Source organism: Lycium ferocissimum, chromosome 11, assembly GCF_029784015.1.
Source record: "Lycium ferocissimum isolate CSIRO_LF1 chromosome 11, AGI_CSIRO_Lferr_CH_V1, whole genome shotgun sequence".
Taxonomy (NCBI): Eukaryota; Viridiplantae; Streptophyta; class Magnoliopsida; order Solanales; family Solanaceae; genus Lycium; species Lycium ferocissimum.
Genome location: NC_081352.1, coordinates 42,661,091 through 42,684,204, shown reverse-complemented (window position 1 = coordinate 42,684,204; position 23,114 = coordinate 42,661,091). Strand labels below are relative to the sequence as shown.

General features: G+C 35.1%; 3 protein-coding genes and 1 non-coding gene across 4 annotated transcripts; all 4 read left to right on the top strand.

The window, feature by feature from the left end:
- Positions 1-7,904: 7,904 nt before the first annotated feature.
- LOC132035874 (callose synthase 12) lies at positions 7,905-16,591 on the top strand. The gene is made up of 3 exons (XM_059426024.1): positions 7,905-13,248; positions 14,562-14,634; positions 16,162-16,591. Exon 1 carries the CDS (start codon positions 7,935-7,937, stop codon positions 13,239-13,241), a length of 5,307 nt encoding a protein of 1,768 aa, XP_059282007.1. The 5' UTR covers positions 7,905-7,934; the 3' UTR covers positions 13,242-13,248; positions 14,562-14,634; positions 16,162-16,591.
- Positions 10,882-10,960, top strand: LOC132038762 (small nucleolar RNA J33). Its single transcript, XR_009410243.1, has one exon. It is a non-coding gene; the product is annotated as a small nucleolar RNA J33 (small nucleolar RNA).
- Positions 16,592-20,903: 4,312 nt separating the features above from the next.
- LOC132037612 (disease resistance RPP13-like protein 4) lies at positions 20,904-23,114 on the top strand. Its single transcript, XM_059428147.1, has one exon. It carries the CDS (start codon positions 21,025-21,027, stop codon positions 21,532-21,534), a length of 510 nt encoding a protein of 169 aa, XP_059284130.1. The 5' UTR covers positions 20,904-21,024; the 3' UTR covers positions 21,535-23,114.
- On the top strand, positions 21,586-22,583 carry LOC132038364 (disease resistance RPP13-like protein 4). Its single transcript, XM_059429040.1, has 2 exons — positions 21,586-22,360; positions 22,432-22,583. The coding sequence occupies exons 1-2, from the start codon at positions 21,586-21,588 to the stop codon at positions 22,581-22,583; spliced, it is 927 nt and encodes a 308-aa protein (XP_059285023.1).

Below are 23,114 nucleotides of genomic sequence, written 5' to 3'. Positions count from 1 at the left end.
GGATGGAGTAATTCAAAAGGTAATTTGATTTAATTTCGCTGCAACTTAAATGGGAAATGCACCTCTGTTATTAGTAGGAAACTATTTTCAATACTTTTAAAATGAGTGTTATTGAACTTTTGACCTTCGCTTGTCGCATGGGCAAACCTTCAAGGTCAAAAGTTCAAGACCACTCATCTCCAAAATTATTCTTATAAATCACCTCAGGGAAAAGAAAAAGAATAGTATTTCTTTCAAACACATAAAAATTTATCCGCACTTTATATTTTATATTTACACCCATTCAATTAATACATGACATATGTATTTACATATCATTCCTATCACTAAATCATAAGTTAACTAATACACAATGTGAAATTAATTTATGATTGAATTATAGTAAATTAATATAATTTGTTATAACTACCCGATGCAAGTAATTTGTTTACCAAAACACAGGGGTCATTTGGTTGATGGTTAAGAAGTGAATTATTCATGTATTAAAACTAGTATAATTAGTACCATGTATGATATCATTTTAGTTACTATATATAAAATTATGTACAAAAAGTACGGTCTTTGGTTACCAACTTACAATCCAGCATAACTAATACTTACATGTATAGATTATGAGAGAATTTATGTATTAATTATTTTATGTAAGGTGAAAAATGAAATAACTAATACATTGAATGACTAAATTCTTACATAATTAATTTGTACATTATTAATTCTTGCATTACTCTAACCAAAGAACCAAACGACACCTTAATTATTATACGTGGAACTATACAAATTTTCCTCCCTTTTTCAAAAGATTATACTAGGTCTTATGACCACTTTAGACTTCAACTTTGACTTGAACTTTCGACGGAGCATTTTACTCTTTGTTTAGGAAATCAAGATTCAATCCTTTGGTATAAACTTACCCATATCTGATAGTTTTAAATCAAAAGTTAATGAATTTAATACATATGTTTTCATATATTTTTCACTTAATTATAATTAATAATATGTATCTGTATTTTAATTTAAAATTATTCTAAAATTTATTAATTTAATATTTATATTGAATGCTAGTAAATATTTCTCCAATCGATTCCTATTATACACCTGTACATCCCCATTTTGCTTTCCTGTTCCTCTCCCCTATAATTTATAGAAAAACACAGAGATCTAAAGTATATTAATTCAATCTTTTGAGTAGTAGGGGTTGCATCAGGCATGTGCTGGCGTGCTGCCCATTAACACAACTGCCAAGCATTATTCTATTTGAAAACAGATAACCTAAGCCTGTCTCTCCTTTTTTTTCTTTTTCTTTTTAATTTAGTGTTCAGGATTCTGTTTTGAAGCTCAATTAATTTAAATTCACGTTAAAATTATTTACTTTGAGATAAAACTCTTCTTGCTAAAGGTAATTTCAACCTAAAACCTCTAATTAAAAATAAATAAATACTTATCGCGCCACCACGAAAGGTTATATCCTCAGTTTGTCGTTCTTTATTAGATCAAATACTGACTTGTGAATATATTTATTTATTAAACAAAAGAAGAAGAAGATAATGATTACTCTGAAGATAATGTGTTGGCAAGAATGTTAGATCATAAAGAAGCTATCATATCTCATTTAAGTTGGGCAGACAGAATATCTTTATCCTTTCTTTGTGAAAAAGGAAAAAAAGCAAAAGAGAGAATCGGTAGAAATGATTAACATGGTCCCACTTTGATTAATTTAAGCGAATTACTCCCTCCGTCTCAAAATATTTATCGCATTTTTTATTTACACGCCCATTAAGAAAATATTTATAAGAGTAGTATTTTGACTATTTTACCCTCTTAACATATTTCATCATGTTCTCTCTCCTCAATAAATATTTACTTTATTAATGATGAAACTTCTTAAATGTTGATATGTGAACTCACAAAATCAGTGCAATTAATATAAGGATAAATTGGACAATAGCTACTTAATTTTATCTTGGGTAAATAAAACGATAAACATTCTTAGTAAGAACGACAAATATTTTGAGACTGAGGGAGTATTCATTTATTAAGAGTGCACATCATTCAATACTTCAATCTGTCCTTCAAACCAACAGACAATAATAAAAAAGATAAATTGTGTAAAATAATTGAAATGTGAAGTAGTGAAAAATATAATACGAGAAAAAGAGTCATGAAGAACGCGTATGCTGAGAGATTTTTCTAAGACCAAAAGTTATTACATCTTTTTTCTCTTTATTCTTTTAATTTTTCTAGTATAGACTCTGGAATTACTTCTTCGAAAAAGAAAAATGCTGAAAAAAATAAATTAGGTAATTCCAAGGAAATTGCTATTTTTAGTTAAAAGTTGGCTGGAAAAAAAAACAGTGGATCTTGTCTGAATCTACCGTCCAAAAGCCTTTTGGGGAATTTGGGATTCTCTTTCAATTTTATAAAAGCAAAAAATCCCGTCATCAATGGGGAAACGACAATTTTGTTTGTTTGAAAAGATACTAATATTAATTGTCGCCTAGTCCTTAAAAAGAGAACTTCAAAAGTACTTAAAATAAGCTTTTATTCACATGGTTTGCTGGTGTTTGGGCAATAGTTGAGTTGAAATTGATATATGCACTTCAGAAACATTTAAAAGGTTTAAATATATCTTCGAACAATTTAAAAGATCTACTTAAAATAATTTAAAAGGTCTAAATATGTCTTATGGGGCTTATACTGTTCGTGTGAAGGGCATAGTTGAACATTTTAATTGTCCATAGGTAAATTTGAGACAAAATATAATTTTAGGAACATTGTTGAACGAACAAATATGACTATATGAGACAAATCACAAAAATATTTTTGACCCTTTTCAGTTGAAAAATAGTATGCACAAATAAAAGTTGAGTTTGAACTTAACAGTTATTGAAGATTTCTTATTATGAAAATTCAAGAATTATGACTGAAACACAATTAGATTTCACTTAAATGCACTTTCAAATCAATGTTATTGTTTACTCGTAAAACGGTACAGTTAAATTTGTGTACGTAATTATGGACACTCGGATCAGTATGACCAAATTAGCGAAATGATAGACAAGATTAAACAAGATGAAATAATAAGAAAGCAAAAGATAATCAAAATAAATAGCCTGAGCCTTAGTGAAGCCGTGAGCTAGTGTTTCCGGGCTGGCTTATTGCCAAAGCTTTGAGAGCTTGTTCAAAAACAAAAGAGTATGAAATTGCTAAGTATGCTTGTTTAATATTCGATTTCAGATGTCCCTTACAATGAAATGGAGAACTCTATTTATACTAAAGTTTGGGGGTGCATGATCCACGAATCACGCCCTCTTAACTATCAATATTACTGTTGCCGTAATAACGAGTAATAAAAAACAATGATACACATATAAGAATGGAGGGAGACCCGGAATATCCTGTAACGACTGTCTGATGAGTTTTCCTGTACGTGACCTGCTGACTGGTATGCTTCTTCGGATTCGTCGTATCCTTTATCTCCCGAGGCGTTAAACTAGGTTAGACTTTTTCCTCGTCACGCGTGCCTACCCGGTATTCTCCAATTGTTGACTTGCGCATGATCTGTCAACCCCCACCCCCGGCTCCGTGTCGACACCCAATATGACCACCTGGCATTTACGGAAATTTTGCCCATATATTATATATATATATATATATATATATATATATATATATATATATATTTCTTCTTCACATGGACATCTAATTAATTAAGAAGTTTTTAAATTAGAGTCCATAGTTAAGAGCGCCTTAAAACAAGGGATTAAGACACTCTACTTTAATCACTTTCACTTTTCAATGGACCTACTTCACAAAATATTTACTATTCTTCTACCTCTTAACTCTTAAGGAACCTTGCACCCTTTATTTGGGATCCCTTTAATTAATTCATTAATTAATAGCCTGGGTTGTGATTTGTGAAGTACGACCCTAGTTCAACCGCGAGTCTTCTTGATTTATTTCTTCTGGTTATTAATACTAATAATAAAATATGTTAAATGCAAGTTCGACCAAAAAAAAAAAAAAAAATTGAAGGAAAAAGTTCTAGAACGATATGTAGCAGCTCCCTGTTTTAACATAGTACGTGGCTACCTAAAACGAAAGAAAACAACAGCCTGCAAGTGAAACTGTGAAAGGAAACCTTATTTAAATATACACACTTGTGATTTGGCAGTGAAATGCCCCTGACTTCCTGCCTAATTCACAATTATCTTTTTCTTTTTTGAAAAAAATGTAATTCTAAATAAATAGTAGTACAAATGCAATAAATTATTCAATTGCAACAACAACATACCCAGTGTATTTTATTACTAAAAATAGAGGCTTTTCCCCACAATATTCGGTGGGAAATTCTATATATATGATATTTCCACTTCATTCTCACCGAACCAGTTCATTTGAAAAACACATGGGGGAAAATATGTTCCCATTGATACGCTGGGAAACTTCTTAATTTTTTCATGTGAAAACACAACTATTTAAATTTTTTTCACCGACAGTGAGAATAGCCACTGAACCTTTTTTCAGTGGGAAATTTAGTGAGAAATAGTGAATATTAGTGTTTCCACAAATGAGGTCGGAGAAGCGTAGAGTGTATGCCTACTTTACCCATGTCGGGCCAATAAATTATTGAATTATTAAACTATTTACTAGTACTCATGGATGTATGATGAATCTGATCATCCACTGTTTGTTATATTAAATCGTAAAATAGATCTGTTTGCTCGCGTTGGTCAAGTGGTTAACCAAAAAGAGAAGTACTGCAAAGAAATACTTGTACTGGAATTACTTGACATGTGATGACAGAGTATGGAAGTATCCGAATATACATTAGACACAACTGTAATGAAATAATAATAAAATAAAATAGTATGATAAATCTAGTACTAGTCATCAAAACCTCATATTGAAAGCCTTTTATTGTACAATAATAATTTTTTTGCGCGGATTGCCCTTCTTTTGGGGTGGTCTTTAAATTTTGCCTTTTATATCTGTGGTCTTTAAATTTTGCCCTTCGCTTGGAAAGATGGGCGAATACCTGAGGTTCTGAGTTCGAACTCCCGCTCAGGCATAAAATAAAAAAATAATTTCGCAAGGCAGGGCTAGGGGCGTGTATGCCGGATCCGGCATACAATCCTTAAGGAAAAACAAAAGTTATGCCGGATCCGGCATAACTAAAAGTTTGCCCCACACGGCATAACTTTCCTTAAGGCATAGTTTAGTTATGCCTTATGGGACATACTTTTAGTTATGTTTTATGGGGTACACTTTTAGTTAAGGCATAACTAAAAGTTTACCTTGAAAAGTAAAAAAAAATAAAAAAAAAAAAAAAATTGCTCAAGGCAAAGTCTGCCGGAGGGGGTATAGCGAAATTCAAACTCTGCCTTGTGATTTTTTTTTTTAAATTTTTAACTGAGGGGGAGTTCGAACCGAACACATGAGTTTTAAAAAAAAGAAAATTTAAAGACATGAATATGAGAAAAGAAAATTTAGAGACCACCCCAAAAAAAAGGGCAATTCGCATTGCCCTACAATAATTGCCCCTGTGAAGGTCTTTTAGAACTCAAAATAAAGTATGATTTTGATTTTGGATGCATAAAGGTACATGAAGAATGAATTATTCATCTCATATAATGGACCATCTAAATTCTAGGTGGAGGGTATTGATTATGGTAAAAAGTCTTAACATGCCTTAATTAGTAATTGCCACTGTGAATGTCTTTTAGAACTCAAAATAAAGTATGATTTGGTAACTATGTGATTGATTTTGGATGCATAAAGGTACATGAAGAATGAATTATTCATCTCATATAATGGACCATCTAGATACTAGGACGAGGGTATTGATTATGGTAAAAAGTCTAACATGCCTTAATTGGTAAAGCACTACTATAAATAGAAATGTCTTTAGTTATGCGTTTCTTGTGAATTATTTTACTCGTGTATCACTTTCATAGAATGTTTTAGGTTTACACGATTTTATTTATACTAGTTTTATTTGATTTTCACCAAATTTAGAAAGAATGTTATTGTTAACGAAAACTTGAATTGTGAAGTATTTAATTTTCTTTCACAATTAAAATTATTTCTTCATTGAGATCTGAAAGATTTGGGAATTTATTGCCCTTGATTTTTTTAAGTTCTCAAATGGCTAAATTTGAATCTTAATGCTTCTATCAACAATGTGAATTGACAATATTCATTTGAATTGACTATAGTGGCCCATGTCTCATGTTCACATCCTATAATGTCAATAAATCAAACCCTATTTCAAGTAAAATATGGCTACACAATTGGTTTTCAAATTTGAAATTCGACATTTTTGAAAGCTAACATTTACTTTTATACACCATCAATACAATGCTAAATGTTCCTTAAATAACAAGAAGAAACTCATTTATACTATGTTAATTCCGTGGAAATATATGTATATTCCTTAAAACATCAAATACAATGTACTAAATGTTCCTTAAATAACAAAAGAAGAAAAACTTATTTTAGTTCAAACACTATTACACTATTTCCACAATTCACCAGAAATATATATACATTCCTTAAATTATAGATATACCATACAAGTATCAAATGCGCAATTATTACCTTTTAGAAAATTAAACGAAATATGAAAAAGTCAAATTATTGATTATTCTAGATTTCCAGTATCTTTCAATCTTAACCAAAAACGAATTTTCCCTCTTTATTATTAATACAATAAATGACCTAAAGCAAAAGGTGGACTTTAATTTCTTAATTTTCTTTACAATAGTTTTTACGATAATTACACAAGTAGGTCTCCGTAGAAATTTTCGTTTTCCCTTTAATATATTCTTTTATGTGGGTTCTTCGAATTTTACAAACAGTTTCTCGAGTAAGAATAGCTGCCAAAGAATTGTACAATGTTCTTTTTCCCTTTAATATATTCTTTTGTGTGGGGTCTTCGAATTTTGCAAAGTCTTAATCCTTAAGAAAATCTGAAGAAGTAAGAATAGCTGCCAAAGAATTGTACAGTGTTCGTTGCATTGGTACAATAAAAAGTGTTTATTCTTAAAAAAGTGTGCTCTTTAGCTAAATTTTTGGGAGAAAATAATTATTTCAAGGGAGTAACAAAAGTCATTTTTCAAAAGTTAAAAATTAAAAGATTGAATTTCAAGTTATGAAAATATTTCTATAAGTTTATCAATATAGAATTACCATTGAAGTAGGAAAAGAAATAAGGATCAATTTTAAAATACAATTACGAAACCAATACTTGGTTGGAAAAATACCTTTTATCCATAAAAAACTTTTCTGAAAATAAGTTTTAAAGAAATCTTTTAAGCTTGGCCAAACATGCTATAACCCTCCGTCTCATAATAAGTGTTACTTTTGCTAAAAAAATTATTTGATAATAAATTTCATTTTAGGAAATCAATATATAAATTGCCTATTTTTTTCCAACTCTATCTTAGGTAAAAACTGACAAGTTAAAGTAACATCTAAATGATGATTGGAAAAATCACATAGTAACTTGGTATTGATAAATTTTCAATGTTAAAAGGTTTACTACTTATGCATATTCTAATCAAGAGAAAAAGTAGTTTATTTTTATTATATAATGATAGTTTAGTGATCTTTATATTATATTATTAAATTTTTAATATGCGTGTTTTTGATTAAAGTGATATTTACATTATTTCATTTGCGCGTTCAAACCTTGATGTTTGAGCTGGCATTGACCGTTAAAAATCTTTTCCCTGCTCCTTCCAGTACTAAATCTAAAACATCCATCAATTCAAACAAAAAAATTTAAGAACCCAATCATCATCACCCACGCGCATTGACACGCGCCACTTTCTGCCAATTGTACTACTACCATATTCATCTTCCAGTCTTAGTACGTTTAACGTTCCATTACAACCCAAAAACCCTCTGATAGATCTCTCTCCAAATCCTAAACAATGAGCCACCGGCAACCTCCACGGCCGGCGGCGCGTGAACAAATTCCTATAGATGAAGAACCTTACAACATAATTCCAATACACAACCTCTTAGCTGACCACCCATCTCTCCGTTACCCCGAAGTACGCGCCGCCACTTCGGCTCTACGCGCCGTCGGAGACCTCCGGCGACCTCCATTCTCACCATGGAAACCTCATTATGACCTCCTTAATTGGCTGTCACTTTTCTTCGGTTTTCAAGAATCTAACGTACGTAACCAACGTGAACACATTGTTCTTCACCTCGCTAATGCTCAGATGCGTGTTTCTCCACCACCTGACAACATTGACTCTCTTGACCCCACCGTACTACGTCGTTTTCGCCGTAAACTGTTAAAAAACTACTCTTCTTGGTGTTCTTTTTTGGGTCTTAAATCCAATGTTTGGCTTTCCGACAGACATAATCCTTCCGACCACCGTCGTGAATTGCTTTATGTTTCGCTTTATTTGCTTATTTGGGGGGAATCAGCGAATTTACGGTTTGTTCCTGAATGTTTGTGTTATATTTTTCATAATATGGCTATGGAATTGAACAAGATTTTGGAGGATTATATTGATGAGAATACTGGTAGGCCATTTTTGCCATCGATTTCGGGTGAGAATGCGTTTTTGGATCGGGTTGTTAAGCCTATTTATGATACGATTAAAGCTGAGGTTGATAATAGTAGGAATGGTACTGCCCCACATTCGGATTGGAGGAATTATGATGATATTAATGAGTATTTTTGGACTAAGAGGTGTTTTGACAAGTTGAAGTGGCCTATTGATATTGGGAGTACGTTTTTCGTGACTACTAATATGGGAAAGAAGGTTGGGAAGACGGGGTTTGTTGAGCAGAGATCGTTTTTGAATTTGTTTAGGAGTTTTGATAAGTTGTGGATTATGTTGGCGTTGTTTTTGCAAGCTGCAATAATTGTAGCTTGGGAGGGGAAGGAGTATCCGTGGCAGGCGTTGAAGAGTAGGAAGGTTCAGGTGAAGGTGTTGAGTATATTCTTTACGTGGAGCGGGATGAGGTTTTTGCAGTCGATTCTTGATGCGGGGATGCAGTATAGTCTCATCTCGAGGGAGACACCGATGCATGGGGTGAGAATGGTGTTGAAGAGTGTGGTTGCAGCAGTGTGGATTTTGGTGTTTGGTGTGTTTTATGGGAGGATTTGGACCCAGAGGAATAATGATGGGGATTGGACCAATGCTGCTAACAAGAGGGTGGTGAATTTTCTTGAGGTTGCTCTTGTTTTCGTTGCTCCAGAACTGTTAGCACTGGCGCTATTTATTCTGCCATGGGTCAGGAATTTTCTCGAGAACACGAATTGGAGGATATTTCATCTGTTTACATGGTGGTTCCAGAGTAGGACGTTTGTGGGTCGTGGACTTAGGGAAGGCCTTGTTGATAACATAAAGTATTCCCTCTTTTGGGTGGTAGTGCTTGCAACCAAATTTTGCTTCAGTTACTTCCTACAGATCAAACCTATGATTGTTCCAACAAAAGCACTGTTGCGCCTTAGGGGTGTGAAGTACGAATGGCATGAATTCTTTAGCCATAGCAACAGGTTCTCTGTGGGATTGCTTTGGCTTCCAGTTGTTCTGATTTATCTTATGGATATTCAGATATGGTACTCAATCTACTCTTCCTTTGTTGGAGCGGCGGTTGGATTATTTGATCACTTGGGGGAGATAAGAAACATGCCACAGTTAAGGTTGAGATTTCAATTTTTCGCAAGTGCAATGCAGTTTAATCTGATGCCAGAAGAGCAGTTGCTGAATGCCCAAGGAACGATAAAAAGCAAGATCAAGGACGCCATTCTCCGTTTGAAACTCAGATATGGGTTTGGTCGGCCATTCAAAAAGCTTGAATCGAACCAGGTAGAGGCGAACAAATTTGCCTTGATTTGGAATGAGATAATTAGAACTTTCAGAGAAGAAGATCTTCTGAATGACCGTGAGGTTGAGTTGTTGGAGCTGCCCGAGAACACGTGGAATGTTAGAGTGATTCGTTGGCCATGTTTGCTCCTCTGCAATGAGGTGCTGCTTGCTCTCAGCCAGGCAAAGGAGCTGGTGGATGCTCCTGATACGTGGCTCTGGCATAAGATCAGCAAGTATGAGTACAGGCGATGTGCTGTTATTGAGGCTTATGACAGTACGAGACATTTTCTGCTGGAAATTGTCAAAACGAACAGCGAGGAACACTCCATCATAACAACCTTCTTTCAGCAGATTGATCAGTGGATTCAGCTGGAGAAGTTCACAAAATACTACAATCTAACTGCTCTGCCCCAGATCCGTGGAAAGTTGATTGCTCTTCTAGATCTAATACTCAAGCCAAAAAAGGACGTTGACAAGATTGTGAATGTTCTCCAGGCCTTATATGAGGTTGCCACTCGGGATTTTCTGAAAGAGAATATGACTGGAGATCAGCTGAGAGAGGAAGGTCTGGCTCTTCAGGCCTCTGCGACTAAATTGCTTTTTGAGAATGTGCTTTCATTGCCAAATCCAGAGAATGAGACATTTTATCGGCAGGCTCGCCGCTTAAACACTATTCTTACATCTCGGGACTCTATGAGTAATATTCCGAAAAATCTTGAGGCGAGACGCCGACTTGCCTTCTTTAGCAATTCTCTATTTATGAACATGCCACATGCGCCCCAAGTTGAGAAAATGATGGCTTTCAGTGTTTTGACTCCTTACTACAATGAGGACGTACTGTACAACAAGGAACAACTTAGAACTGAGAATGAAGATGGGGTTTCTACTTTATATTACTTGCAGACTATTTATGCTGATGAGTGGGAAAATTTCTTGCAGCGAATGCGTAGAGAAGGAATGGTTGATGAGAAGAAAGAGTTATGGACAACGAAGCTAAGAGATCTTCGTCTTTGGGCATCGTACAGAGGGCAGACTCTTACTCGCACAGTTAGGGGGATGATGTACTACTATCAAGCTCTCAAAATGCTGGCCTTTCTGGATTCTGCATCTGAGATGGATATCAGAGAAGGATCAGTGGAGCTTGGTTCTATGAGGCGTGATGGTAGCATTGATGGTTTAGGCTCAGAAAGGTCTCCGTCTTCGAGGGGTTTGAGCAGAGCTGACAGTTCAGTGAGTTTGTTGTATAAAGGCCACGAGTATGGGACTGCTTTAATGAAATTCACATACGTGGTAGCTTGTCAGATATATGGTACTCAGAAGGCCAAAAAGGATCCGCATGCAGAGGAAATTTTGTATCTGATGAAAAATAATGAAGCTCTTCGTGTAGCTTATGTTGATGAGGTTCCCACAGGAAGGAATGAGAAGGATTATTATTCTGTGCTTGTGAAGTATGATCAAAAGCTTGAAAGGGAAGTTGAGATCTATCGAGTTAAGTTGCCTGGTCCCTTGAAGCTTGGGGAGGGAAAACCAGAAAATCAGAACCATGCCTTTATCTTTACCCGTGGTGACGCAGTTCAGACTATCGACATGAACCAAGATAATTACTTCGAGGAGGCACTGAAAATGAGGAACTTGTTGGAAGAATTCAAACGCTACTACGGTATTCGCAAGCCTACAATTCTTGGAGTTCGGGAACATATATTTACTGGTTCTGTTTCATCCCTTGCTTGGTTCATGTCAGCTCAGGAAATGAGTTTTGTAACCCTCGGACAGCGTGTATTAGCCAACCCCCTGAAAATCCGAATGCATTATGGACATCCAGATGTCTTTGACAGGTTTTGGTTTCTAACACGGGGAGGAATAAGCAAGGCATCTAGAGTGATCAACATCAGCGAGGACATTTTTGCTGGCTTCAACTGTACACTACGAGGTGGCAATGTCACTCACCACGAGTACATACAAGTTGGCAAAGGAAGGGATGTTGGGTTGAATCAAATATCTATGTTTGAAGCCAAGGTTGCCAGTGGCAATGGTGAACAAGTTCTTAGCAGAGATGTCTATAGGTTGGGTCATAGGCTGGATTTCTTCAGAATGCTTTCTTTCTTTTATACAACTGTAGGATTTTTCTTCAATACAATGATGATTGTCCTCACTGTATATGCATTCTTATGGGGACGACTTTACCTTGCACTTAGTGGGATTGAGGATTCTGTTGCTGGAGATACCACTAACAACAAAGCACTTGGTGCCATACTGAACCAGCAATTTATCATCCAGCTGGGTCTTTTCACTGCGTTACCAATGATTGTGGAGAATTCTCTTGAGCATGGTTTTCTTACATCTATCTGGGAGTTTCTAACAATGATGCTTCAACTTTCATCTGTATTTTACACATTCTCAATGGGAACTCGTGCTCATTACTTTGGTCGTACTATTCTTCATGGTGGCGCAAAGTACCGGGCTACTGGGCGTGGTTTTGTCGTGCAGCACAAGAGTTTTGTTGAGAATTATCGGTTATATGCTCGTAGTCATTTTACAAAGGCAATTGAACTTGGTCTGATACTTACAGTGTATGCTGGATACAGCCCTGTTGCTAAAGGAACTTTTACATATATAGCACTGACTATCTCAAGTTGGTTCCTGGTGGTGTCATGGATCTTGGGGCCCTTTTTGTTTAATCCTTCTGGGTTTGATTGGTTAAAGACAGTGTATGATTTTGATGACTTTATGAATTGGATATGGTACCGTGGTAGTGTTTTTGCAAGGTCAGAACAGAGCTGGGAAAAATGGTGGGAGGAGGAACAGGATCATTTAAGAACGACAGGTCTGTGGGGAAAGATACTGGAAATTATCCTAGACCTTCGCTTCTTCTTTTTCCAGTATGGCATTGTATATCAGCTGGGTATTGCTGCTGGAAGCAGAAGCATTGCTGTTTACTTGCTTTCCTGGATTTATGTGGTGGTGGCTCTTGGCTTTTTTAATATTACGGCTTATGCTCGGGAAAAATATGCTGCAAGGGAGCACATATACTTTCGTCTTGTGCAGCTCCTTGCTGTGGTCTTTTTCATAGTCGTACTTGTTGCTTTGCTGCAGTTCACGGCTTTTAGATTTGGTGATCTGTTCGTCAGCCTGTTGGCTTTCATTCCTACTGGTTGGGGTTTCATTTCAATCGCCCAAGTGTTACGTCCCTTTTTGCAAAACACCATGATATGGGGAACCATTGTGTCTGTGTCACGACTATATGAGATAATGTTTGGGATTATTGTCATGGTACCTGTGGCAGTACTGTCTTGGTTGCCTGGTTTCCAACCAATGCAGACAAGGATCCTATTCAATGATGCATTTAGTAGAGGTCTGCGGATATTCCAGATTGTGACGGGAAAAAAACCTAAGAGCGATGTATGATTTTGAGGTAAACTTTCTAACATTTAGGCGTGCAGAAAATGTTGTATATAATTTTTATATCCTACTGCAATGAATCATATACATGTTTTACTGTGTAACATCACCTCTTTTTGTTGATCATTCTTAGGGCTCCTCACATATTTGCTACTAAAAAGAGTTTGTTTCTACTGCCATGAACAGTCATTTGATTAATGGTTCTGTCACTTTGTTCATCCGACTTACTTATTTTTATGCATGCAGCTTGCTTGCCCAGTTGTGGCATTTAATTAGTGTCATTGAGTTCTTTCCTTTATTTTCCGTCTTCCTTGCTTTAATGGGGGTGGGGGGAGGGCAGTCGGCATTAATATGGATTCACATTGAATCTGCATCTGGATATGCTGATGTATGAGGGATTTCATAGAAATTGTTAAGAATGCAATATGTTACATGTATTAATTTGCAATGAAGCTAGTATACTACCCAGCTGCATCCGTCTGTTTAGTTTTACTTTCTTCTCGTTTTGAGCCAATTATGGAGGATGAAAGAATCAAAACTCTAAGAGTCCAGGTCAACTTGTTTCCGCCAGGAACTGTACTCTTTTTTTTTTTTTTTTTTTTTAAACAGCACTCTCTTCTTGCGCAAGACTCTCCACATAAATTGCTGGTTTTCACATCTAAAAATGATGATAGTACTATTCCTAGTCTACATATTCTACTATGGACTACTTCATGAAAAACATATCCAATTGTGAACTAACATATGCACAAGCTTTAGTTTGGTATCTATTCTAGACTTGTGCTTTCTGATTGCTCTGACAAGTTACAATCAGTTTCATATAATAGATAAAGTAAGATTAGTGGAGCTGAGGTTCTTAAAGTCTGGTCTTTGCTTTGGATTGGTGAAGAGTTTGTAAGATAAATAATAGTAATATTCTCACGTTGCAGTCTACACAGGACAATCTTCTTAAGATGGCCAATACACCACTCATTTGACCACCATTAAATTATTCCCCTTCAACAGAAACTCTTCTGTCTGTGTAGCTCAACTTATGACTGCTGTACCTTATATATGAAGGTATACATCTTGTTCCTCACTTTATAGCAAGAATATTAACAGCTTGGACTCGGAAAGCTATCTTGTTTTAGTAGGAAAGTTATGTGCTATTATTATTGGGAAACTAGTTATCTTCTAGCTAGCTATAGCTCCTAAAATAGTTTTATTCGATTAGCTATAATATCATCCTTCTTGTTGCCTCTCCTGGAATTTGTGTTTTTGATCATTCCTTAATTCCTGGAACTTATTTCTTGTGTAACTACAATTATCTTCTTTCGTCTCTTGCAGGATTCACTGGAACATATAGTATGTGGTCTCCATGTACTTCAATGATCACTATACATGTGACAATTAAGGCACGGTATGTAAACCTTTTGAACTCTTAAATCTGAAGTCCATTATGGTTTTGTTTGGTTTTTCGCCAGTTGTTCAGTTTACTAAACATCTTGTTTGGAGCTGAATCATGCATATCAGTAACTATTAGTGTTAAATTTGAAGCCGACTCTTAAAAAGATAGATTAACATAACTTTAGAAGTTACTTATGAAAAAGATAAACGTTAGATTGTACTTATAAAGAGAGAACATTAGATTTTTCACTTTATTGCGAGCCTTTTTAACCATCCTTCAGTATGGAGTTAAACTACGGTTTAATCTGTTTTCTCGTAAGCTGGATTATGCGTGAATCTGCTTGCTAGCACTAAAGCTGAAGCTGACTCTTTATGTAGAGATATTAGGATAACATTTAAAAGCTGCCTGTCAAATTTCGAAATATTTTGCTGCGATTATTGCAATCTTTTTACTCGATTTCCACGTTCAATTTTGTTGAAAACTGATCTGTTTACTTAAATATCCAGAATAATTTGCTATATTCAAGACATCTCTGTTCTTATCTCTGAAGTTTTTCCACTTCCCCTTTCCTGTACAAGTCAGAAACCCAAAGTTTTATAGGAAAAGCACAAGGGAAGTGGATTCGAATAAATAATACTCAGACCAACCAACTCTTTGCTCGTTTATCTAGAATCTAACAGTAATAATAGGCTGAACTAGTGAAGTTGGGAGAGAATCAATCCTATTAGTAGGCTTTATGCTCATATCTGAACTCCAAAAGTTAGCTCATGAAGTGGGCATTGTCAAAACCATATAACGAGACTAAAGCTTATAGTGTCAGCCTGTGTGGGACTTTAACACCCCTCCTCGTTCCTTCCTATGTTAGAACTGGAAATTTGGAGTACTGATAATAAAATATTGGGGGGCAGCCTACATTGGGTAAATCAATATCAGGGATAGTGGTGGTTCTGACTCCATGTTGATAAAATTGGAACTTGGACCTAACTCAACCCCAATGCTAGCTCACAAGTTTTGTCCAATGTAACGTACTCGAATGAACAAGAATCAAATGGAAAATTTATAAACTATCTCGCCTCAGTGACAAGGATACAGACATTATTAATTTTATTACAACACAAAGATAAGGGAAAGATAGGGAGACTAAGAGTAAGAAGAAAGAAAGAGAGGAGCAAGAGGGGAGGAGGAATCAGAGGAGGAGAGAAGAAAGGTTGCGAAGAGGAAAAAATTTCACATTTTTTATTCTTCTCACTTGTGGGACTCTCCATATTTATAGAATTATCGGCTGGGTAGTTATAGTAATAACTTTCTCAATAAATTTCACCTAACTCCCTACTTTGATTTTCTTAACTAGCTATTTCCCTATACATAACATCCAAGAGCATATAAGGAGACTAAAACCCATACCGTCAATCAATGTGGGACTCTAAAGATGAGTGCTATGTTGTCATTTGCTTATTTGCTTATGTTTTCATCCTGACTACTACATATTAACCCTTTTTTTTTGGCCCAAGATACTAAGTATTTGCTTTGCTTTTGCAGGGATGAACATTAATTTAATGTGAAGTAGTAGATACAGTACAGAGTTTGAGAGGCTAGGAGGTTAATTTTTTATTTTTATTTTTTATTGTAGAGCTTGTAGTGTGAATTATACTGTGTACTTGGATTACTATTAGTTTGGTTGAAGCAGCAGACACTACTGACGAGTTTTCATCAAAGATTCATCTTTTGTAATTGTTGTTGTATTCAGATGTTTTGTTATACTAGTGCACAGATGAGGAGCATTATCTTATTACTTGTAGAACCCCCAAAATTCATTTTGCACTGTTCTTTGAGTTTCTACTGTGAGCAAAGTGTAAGTGTAGTAGCAATTCCTTATGTATTAAATGCATTTCTCAAACGTTTTTGTATTATTAGTTTCCTTTGTACTTGTTCTAGATAGAAGCTATAGCCATTTCTCCTTTCTTTGATACCTCATGTCTGCTCTTTTCACTTGTGCTAGTTAAGGATCAATTTCAGTTACTCTTCTTGTGGGGATTATTTTTTTGTTGTATTCCATACACCCTGTGGCAAAGGGTAAGTTGTGATTGCAGATTTTTGTACATAGCCAAAATTCTTGTCATTATCAGTAATAACTCACCATGTCGAATGTGGTCCTTATCTACACCACAGAACCAATTATATATTCAGATAGAAACAATGAGGAAAGGTTAGTGAAAAACACAAAAAAGAGAGAACTCTCGACAGTGGAGGATTGTAGCTTACCATTGTAACTCATTGCGGGTTTTTATTTTTTATAAGTTAGAAGAATATTTTCTTACTTAGGTTTTGGTATTTGGTAAGCAAGCAAAAACATTATCATCACAAGAGCATTTTATATGACGGTACTCGAGTAAACTGTTTCTTCCATTGAGATTCTTACATATCATACTCTTAGCCAGTAACTTGCTCTTTTTACTTGCTGAAACAAAGATCAGTAGCTTAATTTTAGGGAAAAGGGTCAAAAATACCCCTCTACTTTGAAAAAATGGCTAAAAATATCCTCCGAACTTATTTTTGGCCAAAATATAAATTCGTCATTCTTAAAGTTTTCAAATATATCTCGCCTTTTTGACGGAAATTATCCCCCAAAATAGTCCGAAATCATTATTTAAACTGTTCCATCATTTAAACTTGAACTAAATAATAACCCATAAGATTCCTTTATTCCCCAATTCCCTCAAACTTCAAACCTACGATTGGGGAATAAGGGATTTTATGTTATTATTTAGTTGGCTTTTAAATGATTTAACGGGTTTCAAAAATGATTTCGGGTTATTTTTGAGGATAATTTCCACAAGACAGGGGTATATTTGAAAACTTTAAGGATGGGAGGGGTATTTTTGACCCAAAATAAGTTTGGAGGATATTTTTTAGCCCTTTTTCCAAAGTAGAGGGGTATTTTTGACCCTTTTCCCTTAAATTAATTTGGCAGTGTTGCTATCAGCTAATATCTTCACTTTACCGTGAAGAAGTCAGGTAAAAAAAGTTCACAACTTCACATCTCTTGTTCTTCAAGCTGTAGTAGACCAAAATTATACATTAGTATACCCGTTTGTCCTGCATCTCTCCTTATCTTTTTTCAAGTTTCATGTCTGTCCTCGTCCCCTCGTCTATTATTGGTGTTATCTTAGATTCTAGCTACGAGTTCGTCAGACAGTAATTTTGACTAAATTTTTGTATTTATAGTAAGAAATTCATTTAATTGGTATAAATACTATATGCAGAAACAATAAACTGTATTGTCGGAAATTCAAAATCCCATAAAGTCAAAATTTTGAATCCGTCTCTACCTTGGCCTTTTCCAAATTGACTTCGTGCGATTATTGATCATCGTTTAAGAATAATGACTTCTCCACTACCTTAATTTATTTCATATGTAATTACCTGATAGTTAGTACTCCCCCTGAGTCATAATAAGTGGTGTTTTTAGCTGGGACACACCCTTGAAAAAATCACGCACTCCTAGAAAGTAAGAAGTGTTTTTACTAACTTACCGTTAATTGAAAGGAAAAGGGTCAAATATACCCCTCTACTTTAGTTTATTGGCTAACTTTGCCCTCCGTTAGCCAAAGTAGTCAAATATACCCCTCCCGTTACAAGTTGGGGCCAAATATACACCTAGCGTAAGCAAAGTTTCAAAAATACCCCTCATTTCTAACATATTTCCACATAAACAAGTCTAATCATTGGAATTGGGTAACATGGACGCCACATGACATTTAACTTATTTTATGTGGTGCCTAAGTGGCAATTTTTTAAAAAACAATATGGAAAATTGATTTTTTCTAAAAATAAATATGTTAAAAATGGATTTTATTAAAAATCTGATTTTTTTTAATTAAAAAATCTGGAAACTTTTTAAAAAAATTAGTTTTTCAGATTTTTTAAAAATTAATCCAGTTTTAAAAAAAAAAATTAGGACATTTTAAAAAAAAAAATACTTAACTGTTTTCCAAATTTTAAAAAAATCATTTTCCAGATTTTTAACTAAAATATCCAATTTTTGAGAATATATTTTAAAAAAACGGGTTTTATTAAAACAAACAAGTTTCAGATTTTTAATAAAAGTCATTTTTTTCTTCAGATTTGTTTTAAAAAATCAATTTTCTAGATTGTTTTTAAAAAAATGCCACGTAAACACCACATAAAATAAGTTAAATGCCATGTGACGTCCATGTCATCCAATTCCAATGACTCAGACACTTGCTTATGTGAATATGTTAGACATGAGCGTATTTTTGAAACTTTGCTAATCTGTGTAGGATATATTTTGCTCAACTTGTAACGGGAGGGGTATTTTTGACTACTTTGACTAACGGAGGGCAAATTAAACCAATAAACTAAAGTAGAGGGATATTTTTGACCCTTCTCCCTTAATTAAATGTCATAAAAAAGAAGTTGATCTTCAATGGTTTCTTGATTATGTAAAAGTCCATTTATTTAATTAAGGCAAAATTGGGAAAAAAAGAAAATCAATGCTTTATTGATTTTTTGAAACACCACTTATTTTAAAACAAAATGAAATGGTAACACTTATTTACTTATTTTGAAACAAAGGGAGTAATATGGATTCTAAGAGTGAATACTCTGCCAAATATTGTGGTGCAGGTGCAGCTGAATTTTTTCATACAAATATTCCATCCGATTTGTCTTCTGAGTCGAACTTTCGCATTGACTTCTCATTTCTCAGGTATGTGTGTGTGTATATATATATATATTTGACTTGATAATTTCGAATTGCTCTGTTTTTCTTTTCTCTCTTTTGTTGAAATAAATTTACTCCAACTTAATACGCGTATCAAGTTTATTAGTTTAGCTTTAGACGCCAATATATTTTTTTTTAAAGAAAGTTAAAAACATTAACATTTGTTATGTTAGCATCATCAGGTGCTTAATAACATTTTCTATTAAGGTTGAGTGTTGTTCGATAGGTTTACATGTTAGTGTATTCAAAATGAACATTTGTGTCTTATGTATTTGGCCCAATAATAACGGGTTAGGTTCACAAGTGGCCTCCATAATGGGTGGTTTTAATGTTTTAGCCCCGCCTAGCAAAAATTTTAAAAAATAACCTCCACTTTAGTAAGTTTGCTAGGAAAAGTTTTTGTTGCCCATTGGGCATATGTGGACATAAATTAATTTTGCATATAAGGAAGAAGTTTCGAATATTTCAAGACAGTAAACCTGTCAATTGATCACAAGTTCTGTTTTTTTGTCAAAAAATAAAAACTTAGGTCTGATGGGTAACAGGAGTTCTTCCCGGAGAATTTCTCAAGTTAAGGTCATTTATTAAAGATATTATTAAGCAAAGACAAAATTTCAAGACGAGACACTTTTGGGACAGCACGCGTCATTTCCAGAATAGTTACATTCCCTAGGAAGTCTGGGTTTTATACTATCACTTAAAGGGAAGTATGCCATTACGGGTAAAATCGAACCTTGAAGTATATATATGTGTGGGAAAAGGGCTAAAATTTCATAAAGTGTTACATTTTGAATGCATAATTTAAAATGTGTAATGAGTTTAGTGATAAATGTCTAAAGATTGAATCAGTGGTCTGTATCTATTCTTGTTCTCTGCGGTTTTCCATAGTTCGATTAGTACGCCATAGTTTTGGGATTCTTGTTTTATGCACCATTTTGAGGGTTTCTTTTATGTGCTTCAGTGTCTTTTTTTTTTTTTTTTTGGGTTGCATGTTTTTTCTTAGTTGCATAGTAAAACTCTGAAATTATTATATTTCCAACTGAAAGCATAATCCTCTACTCTTTTTTTTTTTTTTTTAAAAAAGTTGTCACTTTTTATGAAATTGCCATTGCATGAAGCATTTAGCATTTCACTTCACTTCACTGTTCTATTTTCTAATTTCTAATCAGTTGGAGTTCTACTACTCATAGTAATCTTAGTGTGTTTTCAAATTTCAGTGTGATATGGTTTAATATGGATAAATAATTGTTGTACTCTGTTATGTTTATGGATTTTGTCTATACCAACTATTTGAGATTTGTTTAGTTTTGCGACTGCAAGCCTCTATACCAACTAGAGGCTGTAATCCTGATACTAATATACAGTTGGAAAGTCAGTTGATAGGTTTCCCTTACTTGCAAAATATCAGTTGTAGTGGAGTCTACAAAATAAGTTAGTCGCATCAGTTGCTATTATAATTACAAAAGCCATAAAAAATTTATGAAAATCCAATGACATAATACATAAACAAAGCCTCTCAAATCTACTAATCGACAAGATGCTTCTATAACTGTGGTGTCAGACACTCAAAGTTTTGAGGAGATATCACGAGTCAGATAGAAATGTGTCGTTGAGGAGAATTCGTGAAGCACTTACAAACAAAAAATTACTTAATTGTCATGGATGATGTGTGGAGCACTGATGACGGCTGGTGGAAACGGATCTCAGAAGGACTGCCCAAATCAGAGAAGCAGAGCAGCTGCGTCATTATCACATCTAGAAACGAAGATGTTAAGAGAATGGGGGTCGAGGAAGAACATATTCACCGACCCAAGCTGCTTTCCGAGGAAGAGGGCTGGTTGTTATTTTGCAAGGTTGCATTCGTGTCATCCAAGGGAAAATGCAAGGATACTGAATTAGAACGTGTGGGAAAAGACATACTGAAAAAATGTGGTGGTCTTCCCCTAGCAATCAAGACAATTGGAGGTCTGTTGTCATCGAAATCTCAGTTGCTTTCGGTGTGGCAGCCGATAAGTGAATATTTGCCTCAGATATTGGCAAATGAAAGCAAGAGCCATGATTCTTTACTTGCTACCCTGCAGCTAAGTTATGATGAGCTTCCTCTCAACCTAAAGCAGTTTATTCTATGTTTTGATTACGAGATAGAGGTTGATCAGCTGGCAAATTGATGGATTGGAGAAGGATTCGTTTACAAGAAAGGGACAAAAATTGCAAGAAAAATGGCTATTGAATGTTTATCAGAATTGATAAGTCGATGCCTGGTTGAAGCGGTGAGGAAAAGAAACTATGACAGGAGAGTTTACAGTTGCAAGATGCATGACATGATTCGAGAAATGATAATCAGAATTGCAAAAGAAGAGAGCTTTTGCAGTTTAGATGAGAAGAATGCAAACATAGCCACAATCCACTCTTGCCGTTTGGGTGTGACAAATGAAACATTGTTGCTGCACATGGATGGAAACTCAAAGTTAAGGGCACTTCTTCTCACCAAAGCCAATTGCATTGGCTTCACTAGGTATGTTGCATTGGCTCAAGTCAAGTCTCTCCGTGTTTTAGACCTCGCACACGTCAAGCTTGAGGAGAGTGACCAATTTTGTGAAGAGGATATGTGGCATTGGATCACATCCTTCAAACGCCTAGCTTATTTGAGTTTTCAAGATGTGGCAAACTTGACTAAATTGCCACGATCCATCAAAAAGTTATGGGCCCTCCAAATTTTGGTACTTGGTGAATACAAGAACCTAAAACAGCTCCCAAGATCAATAACTGCTCTTCCAAAGTTGACCGTCTTGGATGTGGGGAATTGTACCTCTCTTTCTTATCTACCACGAGGTCTCTCCAAACTCTCCCATCTTCAAGAGTTGTATGGCTTCAAGATACCTGATACAACAATACCAAAAGCTTGTCACTTGCGTGATCTTAAGGATCTGAGAGAACTTCGAGTACTACAATTGGATGTCGGATGGAAGTATGATAGAGGAGGAAGAACTAACGGTACTTGAACAATCAACAGCTCAGGATGCTAATTATTAATGCTGGTGACCGTCAAGATGAAATTTTCTTAGAGAAGCTGGAGAAGTTTTCACCACCTAAATCTCTCGAAGAATTGTACCTAAGGCACTTCTGTGGAAACACTACTCCAGCATGGATAGCCCCCAAATTGCTAGATCGATTGCAATATCTTTGTATCAAGATTCCAGCGTGCTACAACATATGAGCGATCGTTTCAGGGGTAGTGAAGGAAATAAATGGAAAATAGAAGGGCTGTGCTTGAAGTTCTTGCCAAAACTAGAGGAGACATGGGAAGAAATCAATAGTGCAATGCCTGGGCTAAATTATGCCGAAGTAAGCCACTGCAGCTCGCTGAAGTTGTTCAGTTGTGCAGTTAAGGCCATAGGATTTTGAAGAAAACCAGAGGAAGAAAATGAAGAACTGGAAGAACCAGATGCTGCTTCGCGTACGGAAGAACACCCTGAAAGCCATCGCAAAATCGATGTGGACGAGTCTGTTCACTAGCATCATTAAGTCTTTCAGTAATCGATTTGTGGCATTTTGTTGACATTTATGTTGTTAAAACACTTGTATCATACTGTACCTTGGTTTGATGCATTTCTCATTTCACTTTGATATGTAATACTATTATTATTGTAAGTAAGCTTTCACTAGGTTGGTTTCCGTTGTGGTATAGTCATATGTACGTGTGGAAATAACCAGTGTTGCAATAACATTTCAGAGCGGTTTTGTTGTA